We start from the raw sequence: 21,525 nt of genomic DNA, 5'->3' as shown, positions 1-21,525 counted from the left end.
GAGGGAAGAGAAAGGGAGGAGAGGTAGATGAAGAGAGGAGGGGTTGAGTAGGAATTGGGCTGTTTGGCGTTTGAAGTACATGAAGGAGTAATATAAAATACACCTGGTCCATCCATGGGGCACTCTCCGTACACAGAAACAAAGGGAAGGGAGGGAGACGTAGAGGAGGAGAGAGGAGGGCCGGGCCGCAGGGAGGAGAGGGGTGGATAGAAAGGGGGAGGAGGGGTCACTTCGTGTTTCCTTTCAGGATGGCTTTTATGGTGTAACTTCAAACGCTGACCTCCCACACCCCCGCCCCTGCATCCCCCCTGCTCCCTCGCTCCATCCGTCCGTCCATTCGTCCCTCCCTCCTCTTTCTCACTATTGTGTATGGCCAAGTGGACAGTAATTGGCTATTCTTTCATGAGGCTGATTTCAGCACTCTCTTCCCCCCCACAGGAAGGGGCCCTTTTGCTGCCCCTTAGAAGTAAGTGTATTTGTGTGTATATGTGTGTGTGTGTGTGTGTGCGTACGTTGTAAATATGCCAGACAGTAGGTATCAGGTGGTTGAAGGGGGCTGCACTGGCTGCGGACTCCACAGGCATTTCTTTCACTGTGTGCTCCAAATTACAACACAGGAATTGGAGGTAATCTAACACGGAGAAATCATGTTCCAGCTTGAGGTTTTATGAATTTTACGTACAGCTTAAAAATGTATAATTTATTTTAGGAATAAAGTTTACATTACATCTGTTGAAAGCTAAGTGTGTTAAAAGGAAAAGTAAAGCCCTAAAAAGTCACTGGATATACATAATATTCTTGGCAATGAATGAGTGTTTTATTTTTCCGTCCGCCCAGAGGCACTTACCTAACTTATTCATGCCATAAAATGTATTTTACAAAAAGATGAGAGGCTTTGCAAATGTTTCTGTCTACAATATCTGAGCATATTGCAAGTGATATATAAAAGCTGCTCTACTCTCACTAATGACTTCTGGCCCTCTGCGGCTTATAGATCAGTGTGCGTTCATTAATGATGCAGGCGAGTGTGCAAGCGTGTGCGTCAATTAGTGTGTGGAGGGGATTAGCCGTCCCTGGAGAGCCCTAATTAACCATACACGCACGCTTTTTTGGATCGTTTTCGTGGCACTTTTCACCATTTTATTTGGTGATAAACAAACTGCAAACTGACAGGAAGTACGGGAAGACAAGGAAGGATGCAACAAAGGTTCAAGGCCAGATTCAATGCCTGAATGTTGAGGCCAAATGGTGTCCACCACCTTCCCCCCAGACAAACACAGACACCATCCTACACAGGCATTGACCATGACCACACACACACACACAGGAGGGTATGTGATGTATACAAACTCTTAAAAGGTTAAATATGTGGGCGGAGGACACAACATAAACAAAGAGTTAAATAAGTACAGGGTAGTCTGTCTTTGTAGACACACCACGTCAACATAATTTTGTTGTCAGACAAATGAAAACACTGCACAGCTCAAGAATCACAGCTACTTTAGAAGGGCAAAAAAAAAAAACCCATATAAAAAGGAATATAGAGATTTTCTAAAAGAGAAAGGGACAGTGCCAAGATTTAGAAGTACAGCAGAGGGAAAGTAGATAGAGGCCTTAATACGGCAGAGTGTCTCCTACCTCTTTGTAGTTCACCTTGGGCTCTATTCTCTTCCGCTTTCTGCCCTTCCCCTGATGACTCTGACTGAGGAGAATCCATTTTACAACCTGCAGGAGGGAGGATGGTGGGGTGAAGCGGTGAAGGCGGGAAAAAGAAGTTGAGTGTAGAGGTAGAGAGGTAGAGAGAGAGAGAGAGGCAACAAAGTAGCAGGTTTTGAGTGAGAGTGATGAGACAGTATGAAGGTGAAAGAGAGAAAAGGGGGAACAGTGGAGAGGCAATGATAATGACAGAGAGAGGACAAGAGAAAGAATGAGTGGTCACATCTAATAGCGGAAAGTAAATATAAACAGACTTAAGGCGCACTTTCCATCCCTCAAGTGGAAAGGCACACAGGAATATACACATACACACTCTCAGTGAGCTACTAGCATGCGAGCTTTGACAGAGTGTAAAGTGGAAACACACACACACACACACGCACACACACACACACACACACACGCGCACACACACGCACGCACGCACGCACGCACGCACGCACGCACGCACGCACACACACACACACACACACACACACACACACACACACACACACACACACACACACACACACACACACACACACACACACACACGTCTATAGCGCCGTCTCTCTACAACACTAACATTAATTCCAACCTTTCAGCGCTCACTCGTGCTCCATATATAACCAACACAAAGTGCCGGCTAAGACAAAAGAGTAATAGTGTAAGTATGTTTCTGTGACAGAGCCTGGAGCGCAGCAACTCCCCGCACCATAGATCTCCATTAAACAGCCAATCACTATCAAGGCCAAACTCTATCTACCCTGGCTGACTCCTCTCCTCCGCTTTAATTTGTACCTCAGACTGAAAACACTGTCGTCATACAGTTTAAATATTGAAAAAGTGAGGTTTCCTAACACGGAAAAAGCACATGAAGCGGATAAGTCATTTCTGAGATGCAATCACTCGAGCATTCTTTGTGTTTTTTAAGTATTTTTAATATATTTTACAAATATTCTGTTCCGGTCTGACTTTTTTTTTTTTTTTTTTATCGGACAGATAAATGGGAGAATTAGAACGTATAGGCAAAGGAATTAAGAACAACATGGGGCCTTTATGAGAAATCTGATCTGCAGCAGAGAATGACACGCAACAGATGTACAGCGCTGTGTGCCGCACTTCACTCAGAGACAGACAGAGGGAAAGACTGAAACAGGGAGCAAAAGAGAGGTAGATGGAGTGCAAGAGATGTAGAGATAAGAGATGATATCTAACACTGTGGGACAGACAACAGAGACAAACAGAGGGGAAGCAGTAAAGAGAAACAGTGGCAACATAACGTAGTGAAGGAAAGGAGAGTGATGAGAATCAGATGACAATCACATCAAGCAGTCTAAGGTGCAATATTTCAAATCTGAGAGCTGCCCCCCAAGTCTGTCTGCCACTCCCTGAAGATGAGAAGAAGAGACAGAGAAAAGAGAGAATAGGAGGAGGAGATAGAGAGAAAGAGAGAGAGACAGAGAGAGAGAGAGAGAGCGAGAGAGTGCTTACCTCTGCTTTGACTTCTTCCACCAGCCTCGCCTGTGACCACACGGCGCTCTTTTCATACAGCCACTGAACGACAGAGAAGAAGGGAAAGCAGTGAGCCGGGGGCAAGTGATCGGGACAGAGTGGAATGCTTTGCAGAGGCAGAGAGAGAGAAAGAGAGGGAGAGAGAGAGAGAGGGAGAGAGAGAGAGAGACAGAGAGAGAGAGCCCTGGCAAAGCAGGAAGGGGAGGGAGAGAGGAGAGGTGGGAGGAGTGGGAGGAGGTGGAAGCGCGATCACTTGTTCCTCTGACGGAAACTCGCGACTTGACTCCGGAGGATGAGAGAAAAGAGTGGAGGAGAAGAGAGAGAAAGAGGAGGAGGAGGAGATTTAAAAAAAAAAAAAAAAAAAAAGAAAAAGAAAAATTAGAAAAAAATCACCTGAATTACAAGTAACCACAGGACTGACAGTCACTTCAGTCCTCTACATATTCACTCCTCCACCACTAGACACACACATACATACACATAGAGACATACATGCAAACACACACCTACGCACAGAGAGCAGCTAGTAGGCACAAACACACAGCACTTACTCTCTAACCTTATTAAGCTTTCAGCAGAGCCACGGCTTGAGTGATGTGAATCACACATTACAGTGATGACGGCAAGGGCTGTGTATATGTTTGTCTTTGTGAGTGTGTGTGTGTTTGTGTGTGTGTGTGTGTTTGTGTGGTGAGGAAAATAAGGAGACAGACACGAGACAGACCGGAGAGAATGGGAACAAGGTCTTTGTAATGTCACACCACGCACAAAAAACAGGCGAGATGCAGCAGTGCCACATCACATTCATACAACCCATGATAGACACGCAACAGACGTTCCCAGGCGCACGCAGTCTGTCAGCTTTCAGCGAACACAGCCACACACACAAAGTTCAATACTATAACTGCATGCCTGGGTACTTCTCTGTGTGTGTTACACAAAAGTACTCCAGCAGAAATAGCATGAAGGTGTGTGTAGAAGCAAAAGGACAGAGAGAGAGGCGGACACAGAGAGAGGGAGGTGTTGGAGTGGGCTGTATAGAATGTAGTGAGTGTTGAAACAGTAAATTGGCATTGTGTAACAGGATACCACACATAGCTCTTTTGCTGCCTCGATCCCCGCTACCAATCCCTGAATAGCAAGGGCTTTTGTCTACCTCAAACTCTCTCTTCGTCCCGCGCCCACGTCTGTGTAGCGTCTCTCTGGTAAATCAATATTAGATTACATGTAGAAGTTCAGAGGATACACCTCTCATTCAGAAACACGCATGAGAAGCAAGTAAATCACATCCCTCGTTCAGTTCTAAGTACTCATTTGTGATGTGTGAGTTTTGTCCATCCAGGTTGGTGAGTGATTTTACTAGAACTATTTTTTACTTGAATAAGTGTAAGTATGGATTATCTTCATAATCTATTAATCCCAGAAACAATGCCAGACAATAAAAATACCAAAGTTTTGGTACCAATAAGAAAATTCTTTATCTTTTTGATACCTTATCTATTGAGTATAGATTATTTTTCTTTTTAATAAAAAACAGCCCAATTTTCATCAAATAACCAAGCCTGTCACACTTAATCCTGTTTAATACTGCCTTAATGCAAACATCTGGGTATACATTTTCCTAAATAAAAATATCATATCAGGAGCTGAGCCTGACTCAGTTGTTATATTCAAAAAGTATTCATGCCTCGCAGCCAGCCCTAATTTTCAAGAGAGAAAGTTTGAGCTCCAGTAATTGGCACTCTTTTCTGCCTGACGATTGGTAGCAAGAGGCATTTATTGATGACCCAGTCAGAAATAGACAAACATAAGACATTGATGTACGCTGTAGGAGAAGGTAGAATCAGGCAGAAAGCTGCGATGAATAAAGGGTCGTCTTTATTTAAACAAAGTATCTCAGCCTAAATCCATCATCCCAAAGGGAGTGCTTACTCATCTAAACTGTGGGGTCTAAAATAGGCCAGCACTGGCCTTCCCATTCCACATCTCTTACTCCGGGATCGGTGAATGTCATTGTTTATTATTAGGCCAAACCATTTCCTGCCTTTCTCCGATTCAAGCACATTGTCGAGCAATGGATGGAAGGCAGAGAAGGGAGAGCGAGAGAGGCAGAGAGTGGCAGAGAGAGAGAGAGAGAGAGAGAGAGAGGGAGAGAGGATTTTTAAAATGTGTTTGTGTCTAGTGTACATAATACACAAGCACTTGCATTTGTAAAAGGTTTCAATCGATCTGGCTGATCTTATTAGCCGGTGACTTGCACATCAAACACAAAAAAAGCCTCTGCAAGAGCACTCTGGCCGTCACCCAATCAGGTGTGAGAAAACAGCAGTCCCTCCACGCTGTTCTTCCCACCCTCAGAGGCCCCCTGAAAGGCTCCAGTTACATCATCACATAATCTAGAAGGTGAAGGTTCCCAGACAGCAACACAAGCACAGACGCACAAAAGTGCACATACACACGGTGATAATTAAGATCAGTTACCATGGAGATGGGAAAATTGAGGAAGATGTTAAAGTGGATTGATTGCATGAGTGTGTGTGCGCGCGTGTGTGTGTGTGTGTGTGTGTGTGTATGTGTGTGTGTGCGCGTGTGTGTGTAGCCTTGCAATCCTAGTATCTATGACCATGGGTCTTTCTCTGTTAGAGGACAGAGGCAGAACAGCAATGCTCACCTTGTCAAGATACAGTACCAGTCTGGTAATACACCCACACAACACAATGATAAAATGAACTGAACTGCAACAAGAGCTAGCAATGCTTACTAAACAGCAGGTGATATTGTGAATTAGGATGAAGGTCATCATCATGATATCCTTTGGAAAACCGAAAATTCAAAAACTTTTTTTGAGTTGAACAACAAATGTGTTTTGTGAGTTTTTATGCTGTTATTGGGAAACCGTCTGGCAGTTTGAGAATGCCGACAGGCCAATAGTCACACGTCATTTAAGCTGAAGTATTTATATATTGACTATTTACTTCTAATATGAGACATCATTTTCATTATGAGAGCGTCATTATACACTGCTATTTACAGCTGTTCAGTACAAAGACAAATGCAATGCAGCTCTTGTCATCTAAGAACAAATGCTTGGAGCACACTCCTCACACAAATATTAGATGTGTTGTGGTTTACACTCCTGTCTATAACCACCTTAACACTGCTGGGTTTAAACTGGACCAAAAACAAAACATTTTAACGTACAATGGAGTCTAGTTAAAGTCTACTTGATGAAATGATCTCAAACCATAATAGGTCATTATTAAGGATGGTAACTTGCAGTGTGATTCTTGGCGTGTGGCTTTCAATAACCTGTTTTTTTTTTACAGAGAAGCCAATCAGGTTATGGTTGTCAGTTCACACAGATAAAACATTCAGCCACTTGTTGCTCTACATAAACGGGTAAAACAATGACAGCTACAGCAGCATGGATATCTTAAAGTGACACAAGTTGGACAAAGATCAGTCAGTTCAAACCAATAACCAGAAACCAGTCTAATGAGAACAAAGACTATGAAATTAGTATGACACCTTTAGCATCAATACACCCAGACAACAGCTGTGTGCTAATTTGTGGCTAATTACCTTGTATGATAAAAGGAACAAAGAGGAGCAAGAAAATAACTAAAGTAATTACTTAGTTCATAGTTAAGACATGATACCTGTGAACTCTGTAGACAGACAATTCAGAAACATACTGAAAGGGTTAGACTATATACTGTATGCACATTTATTTTATACATTTATTTTCAGTCTAACGTTATTTAAGAGCTGCGAATTTATTTAACTAATGAATTATGCTAGTTGGTATTTAAAATGTTTTACCTAAACTATATTGTATAGTAAATTAATACAGTTTACTGTGTCAGACAATGAATTGTCTGATACAGTATAAAACAATTAATCCTCTGGTTTTATCAGCACATCACTGAACACTAAAGCAACGTGGTCAATCTCTAGATTTTGATACATTTTAAAGGAAAAAAAATAAAGAAAAAGAGAGAAAGAAAGGTTCCTCAAACCTTTGGAATTCCCGGTCGATCAAGCCAGTCAGCATAAATAGCACTGAGGGTGAGGCCTTTTCTGGAACACAATGGCACAAGTGTTAGTATTATTCCTATTATTATAGCAATGACTGTTATTGCCCAAGACACCCTATGAAAACATGGCTCTGGGAAAATATTGTTAGGGTCATGGCAGACTTGAGGTCCAGGCCAACACCTTAAACAAAAAGAGGGGCACACCCACTTTCCCATACAAGGACAAGCACACAGGCATGCACAGACAATGAATTGGATTTGGATGTATGCATATACAGTGTGTGGGTGCATGTAGATGAGGTGAGGCTGAAGTGGACAGTTTGGCCATGAAAATGGTTGCATACCCTACACAGTACACACACAGTGACACAGCTCGCTTGCAAACGCAAATATGAATGCAAACAAACTCAAGTAGTCCACAGTTTGTATGCTAACTATAAACTATGCAAAGTACACAAGTCAAGGAGTAAACACACGGCACACCCCCCCATCATCAATCCTCACTTGGATACTATGAGGCTATTACTGTATATTAATCTGTGATGTTCGACCCATTACAGGGATTCTTTTGTAATGAGGAGTTTTAATTTACATTTTTATATACCCATTTTCTCTCAGCTTTGCTCCTCTGAAGCTCAATTAGTGATTTCCAACATTTGCCAAATCAACTTCTTATTGAACTTGGTGCATCCAGATCAAACAGTAGATTCGGGGAGCTCAAGTGAACACACCTTTCTTTTAATCTTTTTTCTCCATAAATCCCTTTTATACATTGGTTTAACACAGTGTTGCCGGCTAACAGGGAGGGACAACTGGGTGAATTGTCTGATGCCCTTGGCCATGGAAGACTCAGCAGGACTCTTTTTCAGATATCAATACATCATGTTGAAGTAACATAAATGCCAGATATACATTTTCTTTTTCATTTTCCCATGACATTGTGACAGCCACAAATTTCTGTCATCTTTTACAGCATCTACTTTGTCTGCCGCTCAGTGCTTTGAGCTGAAGGCTAATGTTACCATGCTAACATGCTGAGTGCCGAATGTCTCTGCCAAAACTTAAATCCAATAGCTGTAGAGGTGTTTCACTTTGGACCAAAGTGCTGGACCAACACGCCAACAGACCATTTTACGGACAGAGTCACACCGCTGCAAGTGTAGCTAAAAAGGGTTTAGAGGGACTCACATTTTTCTGCAAGGTCAAGCCTTTGCTCCTTGCTTCCACACACTAGTAAAGTCTGAGTCCTACTGCGTCATTTCCTATTGTATATTTGCTGACAACTTTGGCAGATGGAGAGTGGGCCTTCAGTAAATTGAACACCATAAAACTCTCTTTATACTCTACAGTGTACTACAAGAGGTAATATTCCCAATAAAGCACCAATTTGCCCAGAAACTAGACATTAAAAAACCTCACTCGGGACTTTATCAGAAGGAAATTTCAGCTCTTGGCACGTGGAGTTGAACCATAGACGGGACATAAAGACTAAACATCTGCCACACCAACAGTGAGACACCATGAAGTTGGATTACATGGGATTATGTGAGCATATCTCTCTTCTGGGCAAACAAAAGATTAATACAGTTAATACACCACATGACCTGTCACATACTGTTTAATAATAGGACTAGATAGAAACAAGTGTTAAGGCTCACAACAGCAGACGAGACATATATCTACCAGTTTTTTTCTAGTTGAGATTGGAAACTTTACTTTATTCTACCGGTTATTCATCTTAGTAGTGATACAGGAGAAAGAGTGACTATGGTTCCTGGGAAATAGTTGCTTCTTATTAACAGAAATCAATGAATGTTTTTTTCTTTTCATGTCTGTTAATAATTTTTGTTTAGTCTTATAATTATTATTTCTGGATAATTTAGTCTGGGGGAAAAAACAGAGTATACGACCCTGCAGTGTCTATTCTAATCCTAAACCTTGCTCTTCTAGTGGGCTGTTTACTGAAAGAGGCATCAGATCCAAATATTGACTGTGTCCAACTCCCTCTGTTTAGTTCAGTCAATCCCTGCCAGCCGAGCAGCACACTCCACATGACAGAAAAGGAAAAGAAGACAACACTCAGAGCAGACCAAGGGGTGCTGAGGAGGAGAGGAGTACGAAAAGAAGAGTCCAGGGTGGGAGAAACAGAGTGAAAGACAGACGGGGAGAAAAGAGGAATGGCGAGACAGGCAGAAGAAGAGGTTAATGAGGCAATCAGGGGAAATAGAGAACTGAATGATTAGGCAAGTGCAGAGAGGGAGAGAGAAAATTAGAGAGGAGGAGAGCAGGAGGAGCAGTTATCCTTTTACACTTCAATTAATATGAGAGTGGATGAGACTGCTCTCTTAACAGGATTGGTATTGGGAGCTTTTCAGGCCATGTTTCCACAGAAGGACCAAGTTAGTCAAAGAACAGCAGCCAAATCAACACATGCTCGTGTATTTGACATGAAATTACTAACAAATCACATCTGTTGAAGAAAAAAACTGTTCTTAAGGCTGTATTAAAACAGAAAATTGATGAATAATATATCTCTAATTTCTCTGGAACTGGAAAAACAGGCTACATTTAATGCATCAAGGTGTTTTTCATTATTCATGAACAATACTGTAAGCATTACTCAGAGCCAGTAAACATACCTCTCCATGTCAGGAAAGATAATCAGCAGCATTCGCAGGAAATCCTGTCAAAAAGGAAAAAAAAGAAATGCAGGCATTTAGTGAGGTGTGGGAGTGGGGAAAAAAAGAAAGAGAAAGGCATACCTGATCTTAAATCAGGAGTGCAAGGTCAAGCAGTGTTTATGTTACATCCATTATTTAGTGGGAAGACTCAACCTGCCACTGAAGAAACAGGAGCCAGGTGGAACTCATCACATATCACACACAGATGCACTCAACACATACACATACACACAGACTTCCAGGTGTGATCACTCAGCTTCATGGCCCCAGCAGAATAAACATATGTGGGTGAGCTGATATACGGTCATCAATTTGAAAAAAAAAGAAAAAGAAAAGAAAAAAAAAAGCTGCTGGAGCATTTTCAACTATTGTAACACTGTGGCAATCAAGCTCACATCAGCCTCCAATTAATTTATGGAAATAACACTGCGCCTCAGAGACAGGTCATATTAAAACAGTTCAAATCCACGCTCCCATTTCATAAACAGCCTCTGAAGTAGCTGTGAGTCAACATCGAGATTCTCCATTAAGTTAATGAGGTAAAAATGAATTTCCTGTACTGCAGCCCCACCTGAGACAAAATGAGTTGCCCGTGGTATTTCTTCACAAATAATCTGAAGAAGTCAATGAATTGTTGCTCTCCCACTTGACTGGCCAAGAACCTGAGGAGGAAGTAACCCTGGACAAAAGGACAAGACAAATAAAGTCATCCCCAAGCCGCCTAACAAAGAATGGGACACCTAAAAAGACAGCATATGCTTTTTTAATGCTTTGCCTTTTGTTTCATTTTTTTCTTCTCTCTTTCCCCTCCTTCCCCCCCATCCAGCTCCTGCCCACCCTTGCTGCTTTTACCACATGCGTCTCTCACCTTGAGGTAGTGGACTTGCATGAAGGTTTTGTCAGGATTGAGGGCATGTTTAACCGTGGAGGAGCCAGACTCACTGACCTGACCAGTGTTCTCCATGTTGGGCCTGCAGAGGGACAAACAGAGCAGAGAAACAAAAATACACACCGAAAGATAAGAAAACAGGCACGGAGGGAGATATTAAACACACACAGTAAACAGAAAGGTTCAAAGAAAATGAGTCAGGCAGGTAGAGAGACACAGAGGCAAAAACAGAGTGGGATGGTGAGAGAGAACCTGAGCACTGAGTTCTTATTTTATCCCACTCTTACAGACATTTTAGTTGCAGGAAACCACATTTTCTACAGAGCAAGAATCCACTGTCAGCAACACTAAATCCAGCCACTCAGCCGGTCCTCTCAATGGCGAACACATTGCCAAGTTGCCGTACTTTGCCTGAGGCAGTCTGGAAATCAAGCTGCAGATTTATAATAGCATGCAATAGTGTTTATATGACCTCACAGCACTGCGCTCCGACTTTACTGCCCATGACTCACTGTGCGAACATATAACACTTCCACAAAGAAGCATCCCCGTCTTACAGGGACAAAAGAGCCATGCTCTGGGTTTCGCTTTCCCTGTCACACAGATACAAATCAACCTCCGTAAACACACAGACAAACGCACATAAAACTAATAAAAGCCAAACAAACAGAGCACTGACATGGGATGCTGTGCAATGATAGTTTCAGTTAGCTGGTATTGATCAAGCTGAGCAGATTAACTCAGTGTGCCAATAGGAAGGCCTTGAAGGATCACCCTCCTGCCAAGTCGATACACAAGGCGCCTGGCCCACCAATCAATACACCCTTCATCACTGGCTAGCACTTTTCCACAGGACCGCTTCATGACAGGGCCGGACACACACAAACACACACACTCTCTCTCTCAAACACACAAACACACACACTCTCTCTCTCTCTCTCTCACACACACACACACACACAGACCATCAGGGAGACCCGAGTCTAAATTCTTATTCATACAGATTCGTGTGTGACGTAAGACCTCAATCATTAATCTTTTCGAGTTAGGTTTCAGCTGTCGGCCACAAGTTGGTCAAATATTTGATCTATTTGAGTCTCTGTCCAGGCATGGTTAGCAGAGGAGCAGGGACAGAGGGGCGATGATGTAGATTAGGGCTGAGGACAAGAGGAGGAGGAGGAGGAGGAGGAGATGTGGGAGAAATCGAGGACAGGAGATAGACGGGAATGTTGAGTTTTGCTCAGTGGACTGAGAAAAGGAAGTCATCAGCTTCCTGGAATTTCTCAATCTGACTGGACACTCTTACAAGGACTTTCATCATGCTTATGAGGGTGTGTTCCTACTTGTGCGCATGTCATATAAATGTTGTGTGAGAAAAATCACAATACCAATGACCTGGATTGGGGAAAATCCATTTTGGAACATGTTGGTAACGATCCTCTGTACAGACTGTACATTAAAAGCTGCCAATATTCTCAGCCTGTCACTGGATATATGGATTAACTATAAAACACATTTGTAAAAACACGTGGGCAACAGGTGAAAACTTACATTATATTTTGTCTTAAATGTTTTAAAATGGCTCATTTACCTGTTCTCCTTATATCATGGCAATATTATTTTCCCTTTTTTAAAAGTCATGGAGTTTTGAACTTGCTCTCTGTCCAGTCTCCTGCCCGTAGTGCCCATGTCTGTCTGTTGCTGCTGATAAGATGAAATAGACTCTTTTTACAACAGCAGGACGTGCCGTATCCCTGGGAAATATTATGTGTGTGCGTGTGACAGAGAAGTACAGAGAAAAAGAGGGACTGGGGCAAAAGACAAAACAGTGGCAGAACATGTATTTCCAGAAGAGAAAATGTGTCGGTTTTGTGCGTCAGAGACACCAGCGGCAAAGCAGGGAGAGGCAAAATGTTGATCCATCACTGTGTAAGACAAAGGAACTCCACCCTTCCCACTGTCCAGCCTAGGGATGTATGGATGTGTAAATCCCTGTCTTTCGCTGTCTCTCTTTGTCAGAGATGATTTACTACAGCTTTAAGCGGAATCGCTGCTCGCTGCCTTGGAGAATCACACAATAGCTCAATGTATTTCAGAATAAATGGTGCTCTTATCTGACTCGTAGGCCATGTGTGTGAGAGGGAGGGAGCTTGTCTCTGTGTGTGTGTGTGTGTGTGTGTGTGTGTGTGTGTGTGTGTGTGTGTGTGTGTGTGTGTGTGCATGTGCGTGTGCGTGTGCATGTGCGTGTGCATGTGCGTAGCCATGCCTACACCTGGGTGTGTCTGAGATTGAGAGAGAAAAAAAGAGCAGGAGGAAATCAGGAGCTATTACTGACAGAACTTAATGTCAGATGCACGCACTCAAACACACACACACATGCACACACGCACACACACACACGCAGAGGTTTATAGCTCCGCAAGCCATATCCTGACAAATTACACTGGGTCGACTGTGGAAACCGGATAAGGTAGAGCAGCACTCCCAGCAGTCCAGTAAATCAGCAGGGAGAATGGCGTCTGGCCCAGGCTGCCCTAAATATAACTCATCTGAAATGGACTGATAAACACAGGCCACTTGGGCCCCTGCAGGATCACTGGGTGTCGATTGTGACCCACTGAACTTGGAAAGCACAACCTGCCATTTAGCCTTTATTTGTGTGTATGTGTGTGTTAACTGGTGAGGAAGTTGCGCATATCTCTCTGCACATCCCACTGGCTTCCTTTCCCTTTACCAGGTCCTCTCTAATATTTTTCTATACTTTGTGACAACCAGTTTGTGTTTATTCATATTAAATTTCCACGGGGTTGTAAAGCTAATGGAGCCACACGAGGGCTTGGCTTAGATCAAAAAGTGGCAAGGCAGGGTTTTTCTAGATATCGGTATGGATAATCAAATAAAGAGAGCCAAAGACTAAGAAGACAGAGAGAGCAAAAGACTTGAACGGAAGAAGTAGACAATATCAGCTGTCTATGAGCACCAGACTGGTCAAACGATCGACTGGGAAAGAGTGAAAAGTTATTGATTAGGTCAGTGTCAGTGGACGGCCAGAGGAATATCCAGCAAGTCACTCATATCCATAACCAAAGACCAACACTGAACTGAGACTGGGATTACAATCTCCCACTCATATACAACAATGACGATGACACCAGGGCAGTGTCCATGATCACTGAGAAAACACTGATGAAAACTGTGAGATACAGTCAAAGCCCTGAAAACGTTAAGGGTTAAGAATCCTCTTCCATGCTCAAATTAGTTAGTTTTTAATGTAGTTTTGCTTCTAAACTTTAATCTGGACAACAAAATTTATTTATGAGTCTGTAATTTCCAACTCATTTCTTACTAATTTTAATGAGAAGTTTCCTGGAAAGAAGTAACTGGTAATTTGGGACTAATTATAGGGAAGACATGGAGAACTGCTCCAATTAAACACAGGGAAATTTTCAGTCATTATTTATTTATCGTTGGAAATTATTTATTCTTATATGAACATATATGTTGAATTGTATGCTTGCCTGTGTGCACATCTGATTTTTAGATGTTCAGCTAACCTGCTGTGCACTAAAAGACTTTGTTAGGAAATGATTCAGATATTACACACCTATAAGCTGAAGTGATTGAAAACTGATGACTAAATATCATCGTGATATTACTGAACTGGAAGTCAATAAACAGTAATACTGTCTTAATAATAATAATAATAATAATACTGAGCTTGAATAGAATTTACATGTTGGTAGGAGAAGAAAAACTCAAACAGGGTCATACTGATTCTACTAAAAAATGTTGTTGCATTAGCAGAGTAAAAGCTGTACCTGAAGATAATGTGTGAGGAGGGTTCCTTCATGACTCAACATGCTTTACAAATTGCTTTAAGATATGTGAGGGTTAAGAAATTGCATTTCCTTTGGTGCCACTTTAGCAATTACTTTCCAATACTAGTGTGTTTCCATGTAACAGAATCAGTCAAAACATATGCACCCATGTATCCATGTGTATGGGCATGTATGTCCGTACGTATGTGTGAGTGCATGTGTTGTTTGCATTTTTCAGATGTTGGTTTAATGTTGTTGATTTAACCCTGTCAGGTGCAGAGAAACCTAATCCTGATCCTCCTAATCACCCGTGCGTCTGCCTCATAGGGGAACACCCTGATAGACTGACAGACAGACACAGCTCTCAAGTGCATGTTTAACCCTTTCACTCACACACAGCTTCCAGTTTCAAGGTATCACAGGAATGACTTTTATGATGTTTAAGCCTGTTGCAACATACACTGGACATTTAAACCCAAATTAAATCGTTATCACTAGCACTGACGCGATTCACTAACACACTTCACACAGTTCAGGACAAACTGAATTGATATGAATCTACGCACTATTCATTCATAAGTGTCTCAATTGTGTGATGACAACACATTATTAGTGAAGTGACATAGTTAGAAGTTAGTGCCAAGCAGAAGTGCCATGAAATCAATAACACATTGATTTGCTGTTACACTCCGTACGGCCTCTTACAAGCATGAATGTCAATAGTGTACTGTGCTACAAGTGTCATCTCCTTTTCATTCAAAGGGAGAGCTACAATATGAAATGCACAATGCTAACAAGTGTTAGCAATTCACCATTAAAGAGTTAACTCCTGACTGGGGTTTACACCTATAATCTGCTGATGACACTGTACTTCCACCCTGGATAAAACAGACAGGGTGTGGGTCCCACATAGTCAGGATTAGATGAAAAGTTTGTGTGTTTGTGTGTGCTCGCTGTGCTCGTTTGCAGAGCTTTTCTAAGACATGACGGAACAGTACACCTGGATATACTTTGTTGCCACACCTGCCACACCTGTACCCCTGGAATGCATATACCTCACACTCACGTGTGTCTGCACGTGCAGACACTAACAAAAGACTAGACGGACTATAACCTGAAAAAGTAGACTGTGTCTGTTACAGGGAATTAGTTAAAGACTCATTCACACATTTTCTCTCTTCGCTCCAAATCTCTTGCGCTATGCTACAATGTCTATGACTTAACTTTTTGTAGTGTAAATTCTGGTTGCTGTGCAGCTACAAATATGTCTTCAAAAAGCTATTAGTCACCCTACTTGGTGTACCAGCAATTTGTATAGTAATGTTCTAGGTTTGTCCTTGCTGACTTAAACTGTGACAATTATGAATGATTGCCTTGAACCAATAAATGTAAAATAAGAGACTGTGTATTTTTTTAATAAAGTCTGTGACAGTCACTTTGAGTAAGTGCTTCTGGTGTATATCTAACAGTGCAAATTATTAAAAAAATGATCTGTGAAAATTGATCAGGAAAAAATGGATGTCAGCATTCGAAGGCAGTAAGACATGAAAATCACATAAGAAGTGCTTGTTTTAAAAATGAGTGTGTGAAAACGTGAATGTGTGTGTACTGATACTGATACCTGACTGATGCAGGGAGACGTTGCCTCAGTGGTGGTTTAGTAAACCTCTACGGATATTTAAAACTTACAGTGAGGGAGACAGTCAGCAGTTGGGGTCAAGTTCATGTCAGTGTACAGTCCTGTGTCCTGTTTTGACCATGCTCACCCAAAACAGCCCTTTCCTCCATAGTAGCAACACTGGCAAGATAATTGAAACAGACAGACTGGACCAATGAGAGACACACACCTAAGGATCTGAAGTTCCTCCTCTGAGTTCTGTAATTCGTCAGAGAGTCGTCTCCACCTGAGCAGTGCCTTCAGGTCAGACTGCTCTGCCGTCTCTTGTAGGGAGAGCTGCAGGGAGAGATATGGACTGTTAATAGACATGTAAAGAAAAAGGTTAGGGCAGAGCAAAGAAATCAGAGGAGGAAAAAATATATATGGGAAATTCTCAATAAAAGCACTAATACCACTTTCTCTGTCGCTGTGTCTTATTGCTTCTGACTCCAACAACAGGCCTGCTTAAATCTATTCCTTCAGCACAAGCTCATATGATAAAGGTGACATGATTAGACAGTGCAGACATAAGAAAAACATTTGCGTAACTCTAGATGGTGTGGGAAAGCAAGTGGAAGGATTAGATCTGTATGTATATCAACTCCCGGATCAGAGCTGAAGTTAGTATTGCAAGCAAAGGATGCATACCAACGCTACACCCTCTTTCTTTGTTCTGCTGTTTACCTATTTTTTTTTAAATCAGGTATCATTAATTACCAGGTTACCAGCCACCTCCTGGCTCAGGCATTAGAAGGATATCTGTAGCAGTGCAAAGTACACAACCTCCACAATGGCAGGGAACTTTTGTTTCTTTGATCTACTTCTTTACAATGTAAGAAGTTTCACTTTTTTGAGGAGTAGGTGGCAGTAGTACATTTTCACAGCTCTTGTGTGCTTCAGCTTAGTCCTCTTATATTTTAGTCGCTTAGGAGGTTTGGGTTGGATAGTTTATTTTGTGGTTGGCGCAGGAACTTCTTTACCCTTTCATTTTGTTTGGCCAGCTCCTCTGACCTTTGAGACGTGGTCTTTGTTCCTTGTTTGTCCTTTTCTGCATTGGGACTTGGATTGTTGTTTTTATAAACTGTTTCCTTGTGCGCTTGATGTATGGTTTTACTACAGCAGTGTAATTGCCAACTCTACTTGACATGCATTCCAACCACAACAGTAACATTTGGAAATCCTGGCACAAAAGTTGGTGGAAATGGAAGGTTGGAATGTCACCCTGTGTTTCCCTGAGTTGTTGTATTATCGTAATGGTTTGAAGGTGCTGGATCTTACTATATAGTAGTACTGCCAGATAACAACAAGAAAGAAACAAACTGCATAAACAAATGTTATCTTAATGATTCCCAAGGTTGTTTTTCATTGACTTATTTCTAACTCCAATGAGAGAAAGTTGCTTTCTCAGTTGAAACTTCTTCAGATGGCCACAGCAAACCGGGCTCCACAAGCTGGCTAAACTGGTACATCTGAATAATACCATCTAGGAGTTTTTATATACCTGAGGTGACAACCTAAAATGGCCACCATTCATTTCCTTTCATAAAATAGCTATAGTACAACAATCACTGGGCATCAATTGTACTGTACTTGTTGTGCTTGGGCCCAGATGATGTCCTCCAGGTAGGTGGCAAAACCCTCACTGATCCATTCTTCTGTCCAGTCTCTGGCTCCAATAACCAGGCCGAACCAGGAGTGAGCAATCTCGTGACACATCCTGGACCCACACAGAGACAGGCCATTCTCGCCAGAATCGGGACTCCCAGCATGCAACACACTCTGGGACAGGAAAATTATGTGCGGGCTGGGGAAGAAAAATGAAAGACATGAATAAGAGGAATAAAGCCAAATACAAATTATAAAAAGGGAGGAAAGTAATGAGACACAAGCGAGGGAGTGAGGGATAAAAAGAGGAAAAGATTAAAAGAAGACAAGTACATACAGGGGAGACAATGAGAGGTAAGGAAAAAGAAAAGTACTGGTTGAGAGGAAAGACATGATGAAGACATACTGTACCACCCTCCAAAAAGATCAAAGAGTTAGTGAGCGAATGTTCTACACCTATGATTACAGAAAATTTAGCCTGAACACGCCAAGTAAGACCAACCGACATGTGCTAATGAGTATGGGAGTCACTTACTGCCCATCCCTTTCTCCATCTCCTACATTATGTTTAGCAAAGGGCAGCTTACTCACCAAGCATTCTTGCCAAACCTAACTGCCCTGCACAAACATCAAGAAAAAACATTATGTTCCCTGAGCTATAATTGTCAACCAACAATGGGTCAAATGAATTAAATGAGATTTGCAATTTTGAGTTTTGTGCAATTGGTTTTTTATTATTTATCAAGGCGAGATGGTTTTAGAGCTCCCACTCCTACCTTTACTAAACGTGACTTCAAGGCAATGTTGCAAATCTTAGGTTTAAATAGTGTTTAGAAGTTGTCATGATTTTTCTTTTTTTTTTTTTTTTTTTTTTTTTTACAAGAAAAGATAATTATAGCCAAATCCTCACCCCATCTTTATGGGAATGGAAAGAAAAGGACTGAGAACCGAGTCTGACCTATGACTATATTTGGAAAATTATAAGTGTCTGTAATTATCATATATCCAGGACTGATTTATTGGGCAATTAAGTTAGGAAATTAAAGGTATGGTTATGGTTGTGATAAACGTATGTGCATCTAAAGTATATGTAAATATATCTCATCTGGTGTTTACCTCTATGCACTCTTGTAAACAGATAATGTGTACAACACTTACATACTAAAATAAAAAAGCCTCAAAGTGCTTTCAGTGATAGTAAAGATAAGAGGCTATTTCTGATTGTACAGAGGGATAAAACAACAATTCAAAAGCCTCATTAAGTTTTTTCACCAATAAGAACATATCAAAGCTCTGAGCCAACCAAAATTGGAGGGGAAATGGTTAGCAAATGTGACCTAGTAAATACTGTTCTGCAGTATATAGATAATGGTTTCCCTTAATGTCCATTTTAGATATCTGATTTAAAGAAAGTCTAAATTAGGACTTTGGCTCTTTCCCTTTCTTCTCAATTAAGGTAGTAAATCTTAGGCTTGACGAGGGTTTGGAAAGTTTTTTTCACTCCACGATGCCTGCCAGCAGAGAATACTGAGCTGCTGAAATAGGATTGGCACAGTGCCACTCCACATTCAGATACTACAATATGAAGAATAGGAGCCTACAGCAAAGCCAGTGGCTCTGTGAGGCTATAATCTTCAGTGTTTAGCACTAAATACTAATACCAGCGATGCTAACATGTTGCCAGAGATGCTAACATGTTGTCAGTAACAATGCTAACATGCTGATGTTAAGCAGGTATAATGTTTACCATGTTCGTTACAGTTTTTTTCATTTAGCTGGTTTTTAACATTTGCAAATCAGCACAACACACAAAGTACAGCTAATGATGATGGGAATGTCATTAGTTTTGCAGGTGTTTAGTATTGGTCAAATAAAAAATTTGATTGGGTTGGATGAAAAGTTAAGGGGCCGCCAAAGTTGATATGATTCATCCTGAGGGGGATATTTATGTGTGTGCCACATTTCATGGCAGTCCATTTAATGTTGAGATATTTCACTTATAGACACAAATCTTAATCTTCCAACAGCACTAGATGAAAAGTCAAGGAATAACCAGAGCTTCTAGGATACATGATCTGGGAACCCTGAATTCCTGTGCCAAATTTCATAGTACCTACACCAAATAGTTGTTGAGATGTCCAGACACACCAACATTACATATTTGTAGCTGTGGTTTCACCAACATTTGTGTCATTTTTGATATTATACAACATCTGCATGAAACGTTTTTACTCCAGACTGGCTTCACGCAGGAATACAGCACATGTGACTTATAACCATGAGACAGCGCTGGTAGAACAGGAAAATCGGAGTGCTCTGTCAAAGCCAAGGTCATGGCTGAAGACTTTTCTGGAGCATTCTTTACTTCTTTCTTATGTAACAGGCTGTGGGTGCCCTGAGGGGCTTAGGGGCTGACTGTGTGTGAGAGCCAGGCTTTCTTCACCAGAAGAATGGGAGAGGGGTCACAGAGGTGCAAATGAATGGTCTCTCTCTCTCCTGGCCCATATAACAACACCAGACTGTCTAGAGTCCCTTTCACACTCTCTAGATCTTAAGTGTCTCAACCACCATTGACCTGACATTGGTGGGAGAATTTATGGCAAGCTGCAAGTCTCTACTGAAAAGTATTTTTTCCATGGTCCTACCACCCTATGACTGTGACAAATATGTTAGAGTTCTCTTTATGGCTTTATCTCTGTGTGTCAGCTTTTTTTTAGGCATTGTCGATGTACAGTATATTACCTACATGTAAGCATCGCGCTGTGATAAACCACACAATATAGTGTTTCCCCCTAAAAAGTCATAAAGAGTGGTCCTACTTCCAACTGGTGAGACACAACAGCTGCAGTTACTTCACCTGTTGGATTGACAGTTTACTCCCACAGCTACAATAAGCCCACATATTGGTGCCATTGATGAATTATAGTAAGCTGTAAAATGAGCTGCTCTCATCGAGGAAAGATTAGCATCTTAAAACACCAGATGACAGAGGAGTTATTTTCTGTCCTTGCCATAACCTAATTATGTTGACAAGCTAAGTCAATTATAAAGGCAAACACTGAGTAAAGACATAGGTTAGGCCGGGGTCTGCCAGACAGTCCTTTTTGGAGGAAAACAAAATTGGATATCTGAACAACACAACTACTCTTTATTTCCCTGAGGATTGTTTTATCAGATCGAAGGCAGGCCATCGCCTTCTGTTATTTAGGAACATGTCAACATCATACAATAGGGTCTTATGGGCATCATTTCCGAGACAGCATCGCAAATCTAATCCCATGTTTTTCCTGATTACACAAACAAAGGCTCTCACTGGAGCAGGAGATGCTAACATTAGCCATATGAGTTTCTTTGTAGCCTAATCTTATTCCCTCACAATTGGATAAGCACGCCTTTGTTGTCAGTTCCAGCAGTGCGTTTGTGTGTGTCTGTGTGTATGAGCGAGTGAGTGTGAAACACAAAGACAGCCTTTCAGAGACGGCGCTTGCACATGCTCCTCTGAGGGAGGCGGAATCCATCACTACAGTGACAAATAGTGTCATCCCACCATGGTGGGGATGAATAACAACAGCATCTTTCACGTTCACTGATACACTGACTGACATTAGTTGACATCAGGGACCTG

General features: G+C 41.7%; 1 protein-coding gene across 8 annotated transcripts in view; it reads right to left on the bottom strand.

The window, feature by feature from the left end:
- The window catches only part of aopep (aminopeptidase O (putative)), an 84,092-nt gene that overhangs the window by 43,408 nt on the left and 19,159 nt on the right, over positions 1–21,525 (bottom strand). For 6 of the 8 annotated variants that reach the window (XM_056375757.1, XM_056375760.1, XM_056375756.1 and 3 more), the window contains 8 exons: positions 17,886–18,099; positions 16,486–16,592; positions 10,800–10,902; positions 10,503–10,610; positions 9,890–9,933; positions 7,233–7,293; positions 3,193–3,255; positions 1,639–1,725 (listed from right to left, as the gene is read on the bottom strand). In XM_056375757.1, the coding sequence (XP_056231732.1) occupies positions 1,639–1,725; positions 3,193–3,255; positions 7,233–7,293; positions 9,890–9,933; positions 10,503–10,610; positions 10,800–10,902; positions 16,486–16,592; positions 17,886–18,099 (787 nt within the window). The other 2 variants (XM_056375761.1, XM_056375759.1) reach the window with 2 other exon arrangements.

The sequence above is a fragment of the Seriola aureovittata genome, chromosome 5 (assembly GCF_021018895.1).
Source record: "Seriola aureovittata isolate HTS-2021-v1 ecotype China chromosome 5, ASM2101889v1, whole genome shotgun sequence".
NCBI classification, from domain to species: domain Eukaryota; kingdom Metazoa; phylum Chordata; class Actinopteri; order Carangiformes; family Carangidae; genus Seriola; species Seriola aureovittata.
This window is presented reverse-complemented; position numbering and strand designations above follow the sequence as displayed.